Below are 15,598 nucleotides of genomic sequence, written 5' to 3'. Positions count from 1 at the left end.
ATGGATAAAATATGTATTGAAAAAAATGTATGGATAAAAATGTATGCATATAAAATGTACGGAAAAAAAATGTATGCATTAGAGCTCTGGATGTTGAACTATGTAATTGATGTTAATCTGTATTGGTTTATGTAAACAGGAGCAGCTATTTCTGTGCGCATATTAAAAAGTTGGAACTGGAGCCAATTGATGTGAAACTAGTTATAATTCAGTGGTTTAGGAGATGTGGAGGTTTGATAAGAAATGGTTAAGTTGATGGTTAAGGTCAACGTGGGTCAACTGATGCACGGCTGAGGCTGAAACTGAAGTGCATGCAAAGACTTTAGCCTAGTATAAGGTGTGTTGGTCGTGAGAAAGAAAATTATCTTTCATTGTAGGATAGAAGGGGAAAAAATATTATATTGTAGATGAGAGGAAAACAAGTATCTTACATTGTAGATGAGTGATCGGTCGTTGTTTAGCTAAACACTCACTATTCTACGCGAACATCGTTAGGAAACTTCAGGTTTACAAAGCATCCGAGTTTCATAGCAGTATAAAAAAAATATTTTCTTCAAGTTGTTGTACCAGCGTTATTCCAAGATCGATAACTCCGCTTTTACGTAACCAGATGAAGCAATCAATATTAAGTGCTGCAGGAACGGTAACCGCTAAACTTTATGAGTGACCGCCCCTTATATTATGCCAAGATATATGGATATCATTTTTTAAAATAAATTACACGAGCCGGCCCGCGGCATAACATACGCCGCTATTTAGTTGTTTCTAATTTTCAATAATTCATAATTTGTGAATTCGACAGTACCAACGCTGACACTGAAAATATTTCTTTAAAACACTATAAGTAGCTCGTTAAGGACCATAACCCCCCCCCCCTTCCTTCCCTCCCCCCTCCTCCTCCCCCCCCTTCCTTCCCTCCCCCCTCCCCCCCCCCCCTCCTCCCCCCCCTCCTCCCCCCCCCCCTACGTTTAAAATCGTTGGCTCTGCTTGTAAACATTTAGAGTGAACACAGCTCACTAAAACCATGTAGGGGTGGGGAGGTAGGGAGAGCGTTTGCAGCTTGTTTTCTAACGGCTCGAAGAAGAGAATTATATATATAGATAGATAGATAGATAATATCCTGATATTCTGATTCGCGGTATTAAGATCGTTAACACCTACAGTCAAAGTTCAGCCAATCAAAAGAAGCGCTTTTAACTAAACGGGGTTATGGCATTGTATAAATAGTTAAAAAAAAAAAAAACAGCACCGTCACTGATTATGTAAAGCCCGTTAACTGTGTCAGGTGGAGGGGAGGGCTGCGACTTGGTTACAGATCAATGCCAAGACCAAAGATTCAGACACGTGACTGTAACACATGCGACACACGCTAGTGACTTCTAAAAAAAAGAACAAAGTGGCAGAGCGGGGCTGGGGTGGCCGGGAGAAATTCTTTAGTGCAGAGGTACGAGAAACGGTAGGGAGAATTGAGGTCAAGCTACAGGAGGCTGTTGGAATGATTTGGTAGCTGGGGAGTGACTTGACTTTGGTGTCTTTATTCTTTGTTACTAACTTTTAACATAGACACTAATTTCGATGTAAAATCTAATTGTAACAAAATTAATTTTAAAAATTTGATTTTTTTTAATTTAAAGGTAAATAAAAGATGAACCCAAAATGTTGGTTATAATAAGAATTACTCAAAACGAAGAATGCAAGATGATTATTTTGCAGGTTTCCCCCCACTCCCCCCACCCCCCAATCAGAGTTTAAACTGTCGTCTTAGTTTAAGGGCACTCTGAAACGAGCTGTAATGGTTGATAAGAATGCTCAGGCATGCTTTAGGCATGCACAATTATGCAGTTGATTGCTTTTTTAACGATGATTTTTTTAGGACTTTTAAATTTAAAATTATAAATACAGTGAAGTAAGGATAAGTGCTGGGCCTAAAGGCATACGCATTTAACGTGAGAATTAACCCTTTCAAACCGGAGTTTATGATGTTTTACATCTTGAGACATGCTTTAAATTACAGACGCCTAGAGATCTGTGGTCCATCCTGTTACAGCTGCTGACTTTAGTTATAGGCCTAACTGTAGATCCCAAGTTTTAATTTTGTGGGGGTTTTAATTGAGAAAGTGCTCTATTATTTTAAAACAGTCTATTATTTAAAAGAGGCGAGTTTACGCTTTGAGCATATTTTCAATACAAACAATAAAACCTGGTTTTATCCCATTTTAAACAGATAATTGTACTAATTTAAGACTCTGCACATACTGTAGGCTATTGCAGAACATAAAATAAATATGTTACCCTCCCCTAAAACCCCCATACAGGTATGTAACTAACATATTACCTCTCCCCTAAAATCCCCATACAGGCATGAAGCTTATTACCTCACCCCTAGTGTTACTACATGATTTGATTCCAACACTGTCCACAACAATCATCTCTACAATCATTTTATTTAAACAATCCCATTAAACAATTGATATGCTTTACTAAATTATAAGGCCTAAAAACGCGTGGGTCTGCTAACAAAATAGCAGGTTTATCTCATTCAATTCACGATGGGTCACTTACAAGGACTTCTGTCGCATGTTACATCAGAAACAATTCAATAGGCTGATATTGTATTGTAAGATAAAACACTTGAGCTAGGTAGATGTATTAACTTAATCGTTATGAACCCATCATAAAAAGCAGTTTTAAAAAAATAGAAAACAAGATTTTTATTTTAACAATAAGGCCTTGTTGTTGGTCCCCACATAAAAACAAAAAGATAAAAACTATCATTAGGCCTACTTTAGTGTTATTTAATATACGAACAGTCAATGTATTTTTATTGTTTTGAATTGAAAGTAACTATCAGATCAAAATAATATATCATAAGCCAACTGTCTTTCTTAATTAGGGCCTAACTATAATTTAATTTTTTAAAACAGGTCCCAATATTATATAACTGTACAACATATCGCCCAAAGTCATTGTTATGTAACCAAATTTTAATTTAATCGATTTAATTACTTTTTTTTACGTTTTCTGCTCAACGTCACTTTTTTTTTTAGAAAAGGCTTACTAATAAAATTTGAAAACACAGTGTTACAGATCTATCCTGTCACAGGCTATGATAGTTACAGGTTACTTACAAAATGCGTGCAGCTGCCGCCAGATGAACCTGTGTTATGAACACACAGACCTACAAAGCCTCAATAAGGTATCTGTAACAATCCCAAGATAGCCAAGTTTTTGCTGTTTCATAAGATCGTCTTTTATGGCCGCTGATTGTTACCCATGTTCACCTCCCTTCTCTGGCGACGTCATTGATCAAATAGGTCAGGACTTGGCTGAGAACGGGGTGAGGGGAGGGCGGGGCTTTGGTCGTTGACGGGTGGCGACGTGGGGTAGTGTACTAGTGGTTGGTACATTCCATTGGCTGCCGGCGGGTGTGCCGTAGTCCAACAGTCTGACTCGCAATGACACGTGACTTCTGTGCTCAGATATTCTAATCATTGTGTGTTGTTTTTTTTTCTCATTTTTATTTTATTTGGGAAGGAAAAGGAGATAATTAAGTATGAAGTAGAATGCAATCTTAAAGGTGAAGGTCAGGGCGTCGGATTACCGGAAGCTCAGCGTCTGTTGTGAACATATGCCTTTAATATTGGGGGAGGGGGGCGGGAAGCTGAGATGGAGACCACTCTGCTGAAGAATAAAGGGGAAGAGAGGGGGGGGGGGTACGTTTTGAAGACAATCTTTAGATTTTTTTCTCGGGGGGGGGGGGGTCATTTGAAATTTCCATGGGGGGGGGGGGGCTCTGATGGCTACCTGACTCACGTTAATAAAAGTAAATGTAGCTGGGTATAGTGCTGACCATGCTATCTCTTCATATACAGAGGTCACTGAAACAGGTTAACTCTACTTCACCTGCCTCATGGCTTAACAGGGTTCGAAAGCGTGTACTTTACTTACTTAAGCATAATAGGCCTATCTAAATAATATGTACCTATAATTAACTATTTTGAAGACACCAGAATTCGAATGGGTAAGACTGTATACGTTTTCTAAAAAGTTGGTTAACATTACATGTCCATCTTTGAGAGCTGCCTATTGCATCTAAGAGGGAAAAAAAGTAACTCGGTACATATGGACTTAGCCTGAGATTCTAGGGAAAGAAAATCTGACCTTAAATTAAATCAAGTAAGATTAAAGAAAAAAAATCTAAATTTAGTACTCTGATAGCGGGACAGTGTGTCAAGAACGACAACTCAGTCTTGATTCATGCAACTAAAATTACAGATTTTGTTTGCATTCGTTTGACGTCACTGCATGACAATCCTGTAACCTGAAATAAATCAATAGAACTCAGACAATTAGTCCAGTGTTCAAACTTACAATTGAAAGAGTAGATGAATTACAAAGTTGTTACACAAATTGACCAAATAGAAGAGACAGTAATAGATCTGTATTGCTGTTTTGTATTCGGCCTGTTTGTTATATTTGTTTACTCCGCGAAGAGTATAGGTCTGCGGAATGTAGACATATTTCATACTACCATGTAACCGAATCCCACGATATGTGTGTGGGGGGGGGGGGGGGGCGAGTGAGGGAGCAGATTGATTAGGGGTCCAAAATCGTCGCCAATTTTTTTTCTTGTTTAAATGTATTGATACTTTTTTTTTTAATCGTGGTGGGGGTCGAATGTCTTTCCATCCAAAAAAAAACAACAAAAAACAACTCTGTCATCGGCGAAATTTAAAAAAAAAAATATATTTTAATCCTAGATTGTTCGAGATGCCACAAGCAGAGAGTCTTTCCAGTGTTTCTTCCAGACTTTTTTCTCAGGGGAAGGGGAGGGGGGGCAATTGATATTTTCGGAGGGGGGATGGACTACATTTTCCGGGGGACGACGACGACTGGTAAAAGTATTTGTTTTCTGAATAAATTCCATCTCGTTCGGAGGGGGGGGGGGGGGGGGGGGGGGGAATGGGCGGTTGACTTTCTTCGGGAATGGGGGGGGGGGTCCTGGAGAGGATCACTAATGCGATTGCTCCCTTTGAGAGTTTACTGAGTTTACTGAGCACTGTTAAAACAAGAAAATTGAGTAGGGCATGTCACATGATAAAACGACCTATACAAAACAATATTGCAAGGCACTGTGCTAGGAGGGAGAAGACAAAGATGCCACTGGGTGGATGTCATCAATGATTGGACGGGGCTGGCCGTCTCAGAACTAATGTTTAATTAAGCTTTTATTTTTAGTCATACCAGCATTACCCCAAATACAGTTAAAAATGTACTTCTTAGTGCATTTTTCATGTGATTTTGTTTTTTATTTTATTTATTGTTTTTTTTCTTTGTGTGTGTGATTTGACACTGATTTGTAGATATGATAAAAGAAAATTGTGTGCGATTTATTTTCTACTTTTTAGTCATTCGTTCGAAATAAAGTTGATACGTCCAGTTGCTTGTGACCACTAAAATTTAGTTAACTGCCCCTAATTAGTTCGTAGTCCTCAAATTAGACAACCATGAACTGCATAGAATTCATCCTCAACGGCTCTCTGATCAAGCTATATCACTAATAAAAAAAAATTAATCTTGTTGTCTCCCCTTTCGTTGTTGAACTTAATAATTTTAAATTAAATTTTAATGAGTAATTGTCTATTTAATTATATTCTTTTTAAAAACTCGATATTTTTGCATTGTCATACAAAATCTACCACTGTGCCAAATTTCAGCTCAATCGAACAATGGGAAGTGGGTTAAATTTAATATTCCAAGATTTGCAGAGTCACACACATACTGAGCAAGCTAAATGAAAACTTTAAAAACCTTTAAAATGCCATTTTGGCGTCCATACTTTTCAAACGGTTCCCTCATAATTTCATAAATGAGAAAACTAAAAAATGCGCAACCGAAAACTGCACGAATAGAAACCCACCCCAACGCATTTGCTAAACTAAAATAGTAATAAAACAGATAGTATTAGTTACCTCACAAGTTAAAGATGAGGTAACTAATACTATCTGTTTTATTACTAATTACATTAACCTCACTGCAGCTACCATTTGTTTTTTTATTACAAGCTTTTATTTAACTCACTTCCTCGTCAGTCTGTCTGTCTAGACGGAAACGCAGGAGTGAAAATTCGGACAGTTCTACTTGACCGATACGATTCACAGTTGGCACGTGGGTCAAGACATGAAGACAATGCAATCTGAAACTAAATTTGACTTAATTGGATGCCTAATTAATTTTTTATGAATTAATTAAAATTTGGACCGAATTAGTAGGCATGTCTAGCCAACCACACCACACGCGTCATCACCTTCAATAGCTGCGCCATCACGTAATGGCTCCGTTCAAAAACCATTGCGCGCCTACTGAACGTGTTGTTCAGTAGGCGCGCAATGGTTTTTAGTCATGTAACTCTATTGTAAATAAAACATGTAAAGTACTGAAAAAAAATTCATAAAAAACGTTTTAATAACAAGCTTTTATGTAATGATGCACTAAAAAGTAGAAAATAAATTATAGACTACTATTTAAATAACTATAAAGAAAAGCGTGGGTGTCTTCCTTAACATTAGTAAAGGTATCCAATAGATACTAAAGTGACCCACGCTTTTCTTTATAGTTATTTAAATAGTAGTCTATAATTTATTTTCTACTTTTTAGTGCATCATTACATAAAAGCTTGTTATTAAAACTGTAATAGATTGAAATAATTGTGAGGTCAAGGGAACTCACTCTTCTGTATTAGTTATATTTATAATATTGTTATCTTGAGTGATGTCCCTGGTGTGCTTCCTCTCGTCCTCTCTGTGTGTTACCATCGTGATGTAGTTAGACCCATTAAATGTGTTATATACAACCACAGGCTTCTGTCGTCAATCTATTATAACTGGCGACGAAGGATAAACATCTACTAGAAAGAGCACCTACTTACGCAAAAAAAGAGGTTTGCTAGAGCTTATTAGCTAATTATTTCTAGAATTATGGCGCTGTATGGCCAAATAAAAGAATTTGATGCGAATGATGAAATCATTCAAGATTACCTAGAGAGGTTAAGCTTTTACCTAGAAGCTAACGACGTGACGATAGAAGCCAAAAAGAGAGCTGTTTTGTTAACAGTCATAGGGCCTCAACAATTTAGGCTACTAAAAGACTTATGCACACCAGCTAGTCTAACTACCAAGAGCTTTAACGAGCTGAGCAAATTGCTAACAGACCACCATGCGCCTACCCCATCAAAGTTTTTATGTAGAGCTAGATTTGACAGTAGGACTCGTCAACCAAACGAGTCAATATCAGAATATGTTGCTGCTTTACGTCATTTAAGTGAATTTTGTGAATTCGGAGACACGCTGTCTGACAGATTATGTGAAAAGTTTGTGACAGGTGTAAACAGCCCTGATATTCAAAGAAAGTTGCTGCTCGAGTCAGATCTAAAATTGGAAAAAGCAATACAACTTGCAAATTCATACCAGCAGTCATCAGATGCGGCGAAATCTCTTACGCCTTCAGGGATCCATGCAGTAAACAGCAGGTTAGTCAATAAACATCAACCCCAACAGAGCATTCCAACTTATGCTAAACACCCTGCTCGTTCAAATCCTAGATCTAAATCTAGTAATAATTATCAAAAATGTCATCGATGCAAAGGTCCCCATGCATCTCATCGGTGCAAGTTCAAGTCTGCAACTTGTTATAAGTGCGGTAAGCAAGGTCACATTGCCAAGGCCTGCTTTGCAAAGTCTTCGTCTGTTGCTAAATCTAGCCAGTCAAGACAGTACCGCAACCAAAAGCAGCACTATGTTAACTCTCACCAAGACTACCTAACCCAACCAATGAACCACTCTACCTGTGAAAATTCTCAAACTGATTCGCAGCCGGATTTCAGCCTGTTCTCTGTGAAATCAATGAGTCATGCTCCCATCAATGTACAAGTTAATATCAACGGTAAGAGCATCAGCTTCCAACTTGACACTGGAGCATCTCTAACAGTCATAACAAAGAAAGAGTTTGACGCTGTCACAGGAGGATCAGTGCCTCTACAGCCATGTCACCAGGGGCGTAGCGAGGGGGGGGCGGGGGGTGCGGATCGCACCGGGTGACACCATTTAGGGGGGTGACACCAAGGCAAAAAATAGCAAAATATATAGAGAAAAACTCGAGGGGGGGGTGCAAATCGAAAGTTTGAGGGGGTGGGTGGAAATCGAAAACTCGAGGGGGGGGGGTGCAAATCGAAAGTTTGAGGGGGGGGGGTGGAAATCGAAAGTTTGAGGGGGTGGGGGTGGAAATCGAAAGTTTGAGGGGGGGGTGCAAATCGAAAACTCGAGGGGGGTGTGCAAATCGAAAGTTTGGGGGGGGGGGGGGTGCAAATCGAAAATTTGAAAGTTTGTCCCTGGGAAGGGTCTCTATGCCTCTGGGGGGGTGACACCATTAAGTGCCGCACCGGGTGACACCCGACCTCGCTACGCCACTGCATGTCACAAGTGTCTAACAACATACACTGGTGACAATGTTCCGGTAATAGGAGAGTGTATGGTTCATGTAAGTTATAATGGTCAAAGTGTTAAACTTCCTCTTCTTGTGGTTGAAGGAAATGGACCGCCATTACTAGGTAGGAACTGGTTAAGTGATCTTAAGTTAAATTGGGAGAGTATTTGTTTATTGAAGAATGTAAAAGAATCTAGTCTTACTTCACTAGATAAAGTTATATCTGAAAATAAATGTGTTTTTGGTAACTCAGGTTTACTAAATGATAGAACAGTGAAGTTAAGCATTAAAGATACAAATCCAAGATACTGCAAAGCTAGAGTTCCACCTTATGCAATGAGGAATAAAATTGAAAATGAGCTAAGTAGATTGGAATCTAATGGCATTATAAAGAAGCTAGACTATTCCGATTGGGCGACACCCATTGTGCCAGTGTTAAAGAAGGATGGTTCTATAAGAATTTGTGGAGACTACAAAACTACACTGAATAAGCAAATAGAGCTAAATAGGTACCTTATACCTAACATTGAGGAAATTTCTTTGAATTTGGCAGGAGGAGACAAATTCACTGAATTAGACTTTAGTCATGCTTACACTCAACTAGAACTGCATCCAGATTCAAAAGTCTATACGACAATAAACACACATAAAGGACTCTACCAATATGAAAGACTATGTTTTGGCATATCATCTAGCCCTGGAATTTTCCAAGCTGTCATGGACAGTATTTTTAAGGACATTCCAAATGTTTGTGTGTACTTTGACAATGTGTACATAACTGGTAAGAATGACACTGAACATCTTAAAACACTTGATAAAGTATTGAAAATTGTTGGTGAAAAAGGTTTAAAGATAAACAAAGATAAATGTCAATTCATGCTGACAGAAATTAGTTTTCTTGGTTATATATTGAGCAAACAAGGCATCAGGCCTCAACCTGAGAAAACAAAAGCAATTAAAGAAGCACCCAAACCTGAAAATACCCAACAACTAAGAGCTTTTTTGGGCTTGATAAATTACTATGCAAAGTTCATAGGGAATCTGTCTGGTAAACTATCACCACTGTACAAGCTGCTACAGAAAAATGCAACTTGGCACTGGAGTAAACAACAAGAAGCTGCTTTTAACACAGCAAAAGAGGCTTTGTCTGCTGACACCTTACTAACTCACTATGACCCAGGGAAAAGACTTATATTAACATGTGATGCTTCACCAGATGGTGTAGGAGCAGTCTTGTCCCACATGGATAAGAAGGGTGACAGACCCATTGCTTTTGCCAGTAGATCTTTGAACCAGGCTGAGAAAAATTATTCTCAGTCAGATAGGGAAGGCTTAGGCATCATTTTTGGTGTTAAGAAATTTCATAAGTTTCTGTTTGGTAGGAAGTTCACCATCTTTACAGATCATAAACCATTGCTAGGTTTATTTGGAGAAAACAAAACCCTACCTGAGCATGCCTCACCAAGAATTCAAAGATGGGCTATCACACTAACTGCATACAATTATGAATTGAAATACAAACCTGGATCTGAGAATAGTGCAGATAGTCTTAGTAGATTACCTTTAAAAAACCAAAGCCTGAGCTATGTACCAGAAGATGTATTTGTTCTCTTCACTATCATGGATAACTCCAATATAAATGTGAATGATATTAAAAGAGAAACACAAAAAGATGAGTGCTTAATAAAAGTATATGAGTACTGTAAGAATGGTTGGCCTGAAGAGTCAGTGAATGAGGACTTAAAGCCATATAAAATAAGAAAAACAGAGTTAAGTCTAGAAGATGGATGTATACTATGGGGGTCAAGAGTAATTATCCCCAAAATGTTACAAAAAGAAGTTTTAAGAACTTTACATGATACTCATCTTGGTTCTTCCAAAATGAAGAGTCTAGCAAGATCATGGTTCTGGTGGCCACATATGGATGCTGATATTGAAAAATATGTAAAACTTTGTTCAAGCTGTGCACAACATTCAAATCAACCAGCTACAGCACCTTTGCAAAACTGGGACTGGCCAATCGAACCATGGAAACGTATACATATAGATTTCGCAGGACCTTTCATGAACAAAATGTTCTTAATTGTTATTGATTCACATTCTAAATGGTTAGAAGTTAAAATCATGAACACAATCACTGCAAATGATACCATTATAGAACTTAAGGAAATATTTTCAACTCATGGATTACCAGATCAAATTGTTTCAGATAATGGGCCTAGTTTCACAGCTCATGAGTTTAAACTGTTTTGTGTGGCAAATGGTATTGAGCATATAACCACATCCCCCTATCATCCTGCTGGGAATGGTTTGGCTGAAAGAGCGGTAGGCATATTCAAAACCGCTATGGTAAAAATGAATACCGGTAACAAGTTTTCTCTTAGAGAAAGAGTAAACAGGTTCTTAACCAAATACCGCACAACTCCTCATATAACAACAGGTGTTGCACCATGTGAATTGCTATGTGGTAGGAAAATTAAAACTCATCTTGACCTACTACATCCAACTGTTCAAAGGTCTGTTTCCCAACATCAACATACACAAAAAGTAAATCATGACAAATCATCCATTGAAAGAGAATTTGCAGTTAATGATAATGTGTATCTAAGAAATTATGGGAGAAGGGAAAAATGGATACCAGGTCAAATTGTTCAATGTACAGGACCTGTGTCTTATAAAGTAAAAACAAATGATGGACTTATTGTCCGTAGACATGCAGACCAGTTAAAAATAACTTGTGCAGATAATAAGTGTGAATCTATCAATCCCACCAAGTCTGATCAGTTCACACCAACTCAGTTTGTTCCACAACCAAGTTCTGTTGATATGAGTGAACCAAGTTGTCTGGAGTCAGAAAATGTAAATTCTGGAGTTAATGATTTAAATCCTAGACCTCCTGAGATAGAGAATCCAGATGGTCAGAATCTTGAGTCACCAAATCAGAAGCCACTGAGAAGGTCAAGCAGGACAATCAAAGTCCCAAATAAGTTAGACCTATGATTCTAAAGGTCAAAAGGACTTTGACATTATTGTTTTGTATTTTGATTATGTTGTAGCATATTGTGCATTGTTTGTAAGGATGTAATCTACCATAGTGTTCATGTTACAATATAATTAGTGATTTTAGGATACTATCAATTGTTCTATTGAGAGATGTGTTATTGTGTTCTAAGGGTAAAGGGATGTAATAGATTGAAATAATTGTGAGGTCAAGGGAACTCACTCTTCTGTATTAGTTATATTTATAATATTGTTATCTTGAGTGATGTCCCTGGTGTGCTTCCTCTCGTCCTCTCTGTGTGTTACCATCGTGATGTAGTTAGACCCATTAAATGTGTTATATACAACCACAGGCTTCTGTCGTCAATCTATTATAAAAACGTTTTTTATGAATTTTTTTACAAGCTTTTATTTAACTCACTTCCTCTGTCGTCAGTCGTCAGTCTAGATAGAAACGCAGGAGTGAAAATTCGGACAGTTCTACTTGACCGATACGATTCACAGTTGGCACGTGGGTCAAGACATGAAGACAATGCAATCTGAAACTAAATTTGACTTAATTGGATGCCTAATTAATTTTTTATTAATTAATTAAAATTTGGACCGAATTAGTAGGCATGTCTAGCCAACCACACCACACGCGTCATCACCTTCAATAGCTGCGCCATCACGTAATGGCTGCGTTCAAAAACATTGCGCGCCTACTGAACGTGATGTTCAGTAGGCGCGCAATGGTTTTTAGTCATGTAACTCTATTGTAAATAAAACATGTAAAGTACTGAAAAAAATAAACCGGGAGTGATCTCCCCAAAACTTTCTCGAATATTCTTATATAAAATAACAGGGGATGGGAACTCGGGCTATAGACATGATTTTTAATCCATTTTAAATACTTAAAGTTTTAAAAATAGAATAAAATCTCGTAGACAAATTAATTGCTCACCAAGTGAACGCGAAATAAAAAAGCGCATAATAGTGCGCAATATTATTATTACTTTTAAAATTTACATTAGTTTTTTGAGAAATCGGAAGTAGCGTAAAGTACTACTTCCAGTCAACGGAAATGACTCAAAATTTAATAGAAGGTAGAGAATTAGATCTTTTACTTACGTATGAAATTTCTTTTATCTATCTGAAATAGTACTCAAGTTATAGGCTTTTGAAAAATTCAAAGTAGGAAAAGTACCACTTCCGGTTATCGGAAATCGCTCAAAAGTTGATACGGATCTACGATTTTGATTAAATACTTATATATGAAATTTCATCAACCTAGCTGTAACGGTACTCAAGTTATCGTGTTTACACACGGACACACACACACACAGACACACACACAGACACACAGACATACGGACAAGATTGCAAAATTATGTTTTTCCGTATCAGTGAGATGTAAAACGTCGAGATTTGCAAAAATCTCGATTTTTTTTTTTTGCACGATTACAAGACTTTCTCTATACTTCGTATATACGAGAAAGTAAAAATTCATAAAAAACGTTTTAATAACAAGCTTTTATGTAACAATGCACTAAAAAGTAGAAAATAAATTATAGACTACTATTTAAATAACTATAAAGAAAAGCATGGGTGTCTTCCTTAACATTAGTAAAGGTATCCAATAGATACTAAAGTGACCCACGCTTTTCTTTATAGTTATTTAAATAGTAGTCTATAATTTATTTTCTACTTTTTAGTGCATTGTTACATAAAAGCTTGTTATTAAAACGTTTTTTATGAAATTTTTTTTATCTATTTGCTAAACTAACAGCTCTCTTTTGTTGAAGGAATGTAACTAGTGACGCTTTTAAAATAACTAGTATTGCCAGTAAGGCATATACAAAAATTATTTTAATTGTTGTGGTAAAGACATTATAACCTTCTTGGTTATGCTGCTATAATAGTATAATCAAGGAAGGCCCAAGGACCGGACTGTGCAATGAGGCGGTCGTATCAGCTGGCATCATAAATAGTAGTAGTTACGGCATAAACGTCCAAATTAAATATAACGAATGTTATTTTTTTATATTAAAAAAACGTTTTGTTTCTTTTCATCTAACACAGATTCGCATTAAGAAAATTTCAACACTGAATCAAATAATGCTTTTACAAAGCAAACATTTGAGAGCTGTAAAAACCTGGATATTTGACAAGTTTTATAAATATTTATCTGGCATTTTTTTAATACCAAAGTAAACAATAACAAATGGCTCAAGCAGACTTTGATAGCGGAACTGTGACTCTGCAAAATTGTATTTTTATGACGTTGGTCTTATCCTGGTATGATGAAATATTTTTTTGAAATAAAGATAGCTGGTCTACCCTTCATTCCAAGTCAAGGAACGATTTTGGTATCCATTTTACGCTTTATTAATATATTTTCCAGGCATTTTTCATGTGTGAGAAATCTGAACGTTTTCGCCTTTGCTAAGGAAACTGATGGTAAAAGTTCTGCTGAATGTTTTAGAAGATTGTCCAACTTAAACAAACAACACATAGGTTTAAAATGCTGTAAGTCTACCAACGTTCTCCCTTGCCATACTGATGTAGAATTTGTAGAACCGTACTGTTTAAATAATATTGACTGCTTGATTCCCTGGCAATTTTACTGGTATTCAACATCACCACGGGAGCACTTTGTGTCAGCAAAAAACTATTTCACGCATATTCACCATTCTCGTGATACAAATAATAAAGATATCGGTTCTACCCATACCTTGAAAACTCACACATCAACAAAAATGGATTTATCAGATTCTTCTTGTAAAAGTCTACCTGATCATTTGACCGTACATGCAGCCCATATAACTGAAGTTCATAATGTTCCAATGCAAGTTCTGATACGTCCAATCCCATCAATACTGGATGAGGAAAAAGTTGTCTCTTTAATGAAAACTATTGAGGTAATACTTTAATATAGTATATTAAATATATAAAAATCTTTTTATCCTATGCTCAACGATTATAAGAGTTTTAATTAATTTTTTAAAATACTTTTTTTTTTAGAATTTTTATTGTAATGATATCAATATAAACTAAACAGTTTAGCATATGCACTCATATTTGCTATGCCTATTACACCTAATGATTGTAACTTTTACTAGGCAAATGTTTTTTAGTGGCATAGGTAGGAGTGTGTTGGGGGCTGGGGGGGTGTTATGACCCCCACTAAGACAACAGTCTCATGTCAAGTTACAGCAATTTCTGATGGTGCACTAGTTTTGATAATTTTTTAAACACCCACCAAAGACAAAACACCACCTATGTCACTGCACAGCAATATCATGATGGTGTAAATTGCGAAATTGTTTTCTCTAGGACCCAGATACAAGAGACAATGTTCCACCAATTGACATCTTGTGGATCACTGGCAGAGAAGGGGGCGACTATTACTATTCTTTTGGTGGCTGTCACAGATATGAAGCATACAGAAGGTTAAAAAAAGAAACTGTTCCGTGTAAACTGTTTAGATCTACAGTGGACGATCTGCGTACCTACCTGGGTGCTTCAACACCTGATTTGTTATAGACTGAGTGATCCAGTGCATAATTTTTTTCACATGTTTTCTTACTCGGCATATTTCCATTATATTAAATTATCATGTCTATGACATAGCCTATTTATATTATTGTGATACATTTTCTTGTATTTGTTTTTTTTTAAAATTGTTTTTGAAGGATCCATTTACTTTTTATCTCACAGTTTGCAGAAAAGTTTTTTTTGGGTTAGGATTTGGTTAGAAAAATGATAGGCTTCTAGGACTATGAGATAGAGAGAATAATCCAGTCTTATGTTAATTTTCCTGAATTGCAGTTTCATTACTAAATGTAAACTTAACTCACCTATACATTTTCTTCTCCACATAAATTTGTTATATTAACTTATAGTTGCTCAAATATTTCATTAAAGTGTTAAACCAGAATCATTACAATGTTTTAGTTGTCAATTTTTTTTATTAATTTTAAAAATAAAATGAGTCTCTAGTGTGAATTACTTTCCATATACACAGTCTGTTTGTAAATGGGAAAATCTACATTTATTGTTTAGGAAAAAAAAACCTTTTTATACACTATTTAGTTTAATACATTCAGAGGTCCTTCACAATGTACAGAATAACAGA

General features: G+C 36.6%; 1 protein-coding gene across 2 annotated transcripts; it reads left to right on the top strand.

Annotated features, from left to right (window-relative positions):
- Positions 1 to 13,656: 13,656 nt before the first annotated feature.
- Positions 13,657 to 15,487, top strand: LOC131930871 (uncharacterized). Of its 2 annotated transcripts, XM_059287535.1 has the most exons (3): positions 13,657 to 13,758; positions 13,865 to 14,381; positions 14,797 to 15,487. In XM_059287535.1, the coding sequence occupies exons 1-3, from the start codon at positions 13,685 to 13,687 to the stop codon at positions 15,004 to 15,006; spliced, it is 801 nt and encodes a 266-aa protein (XP_059143518.1). In that variant the 5' UTR covers positions 13,657 to 13,684; the 3' UTR covers positions 15,007 to 15,487. The 2 variants fall into 2 exon arrangements, with proteins under 2 accessions (XP_059143518.1, XP_059143517.1); XM_059287534.1 differs by having other exon boundaries at positions 13,677 to 14,381.
- The last annotated feature ends 111 nt before the right edge of the window (positions 15,488 to 15,598 follow it).

The sequence above is a fragment of the Physella acuta genome, unplaced genomic scaffold (assembly GCF_028476545.2).
Source record: "Physella acuta isolate Inbredline_101_S28 unplaced genomic scaffold, ASM2847654v3 ptg001863l, whole genome shotgun sequence".
Taxonomy (NCBI): Eukaryota; Metazoa; Mollusca; class Gastropoda; family Physidae; genus Physella; species Physella acuta.
The sequence above is the reverse complement of the archived record's forward strand: the minus strand, read 5'-3'. Positions and strand labels throughout refer to the sequence as shown.

Coding starts and splice junctions, on each gene's coding strand:
- LOC131930871 (XM_059287534.1), top strand. CDS start 13,761: ATGATGAAATATTTTTTTGAAATAAAGATAGCTGGTCTACCCTTCATT. Junction 14,382..14,796: donor CTTTAATGAAAACTATTGAG/GTAATACTTTAA, acceptor TGTTTTCTCTAG/GACCCAGATACAAGAGACAA.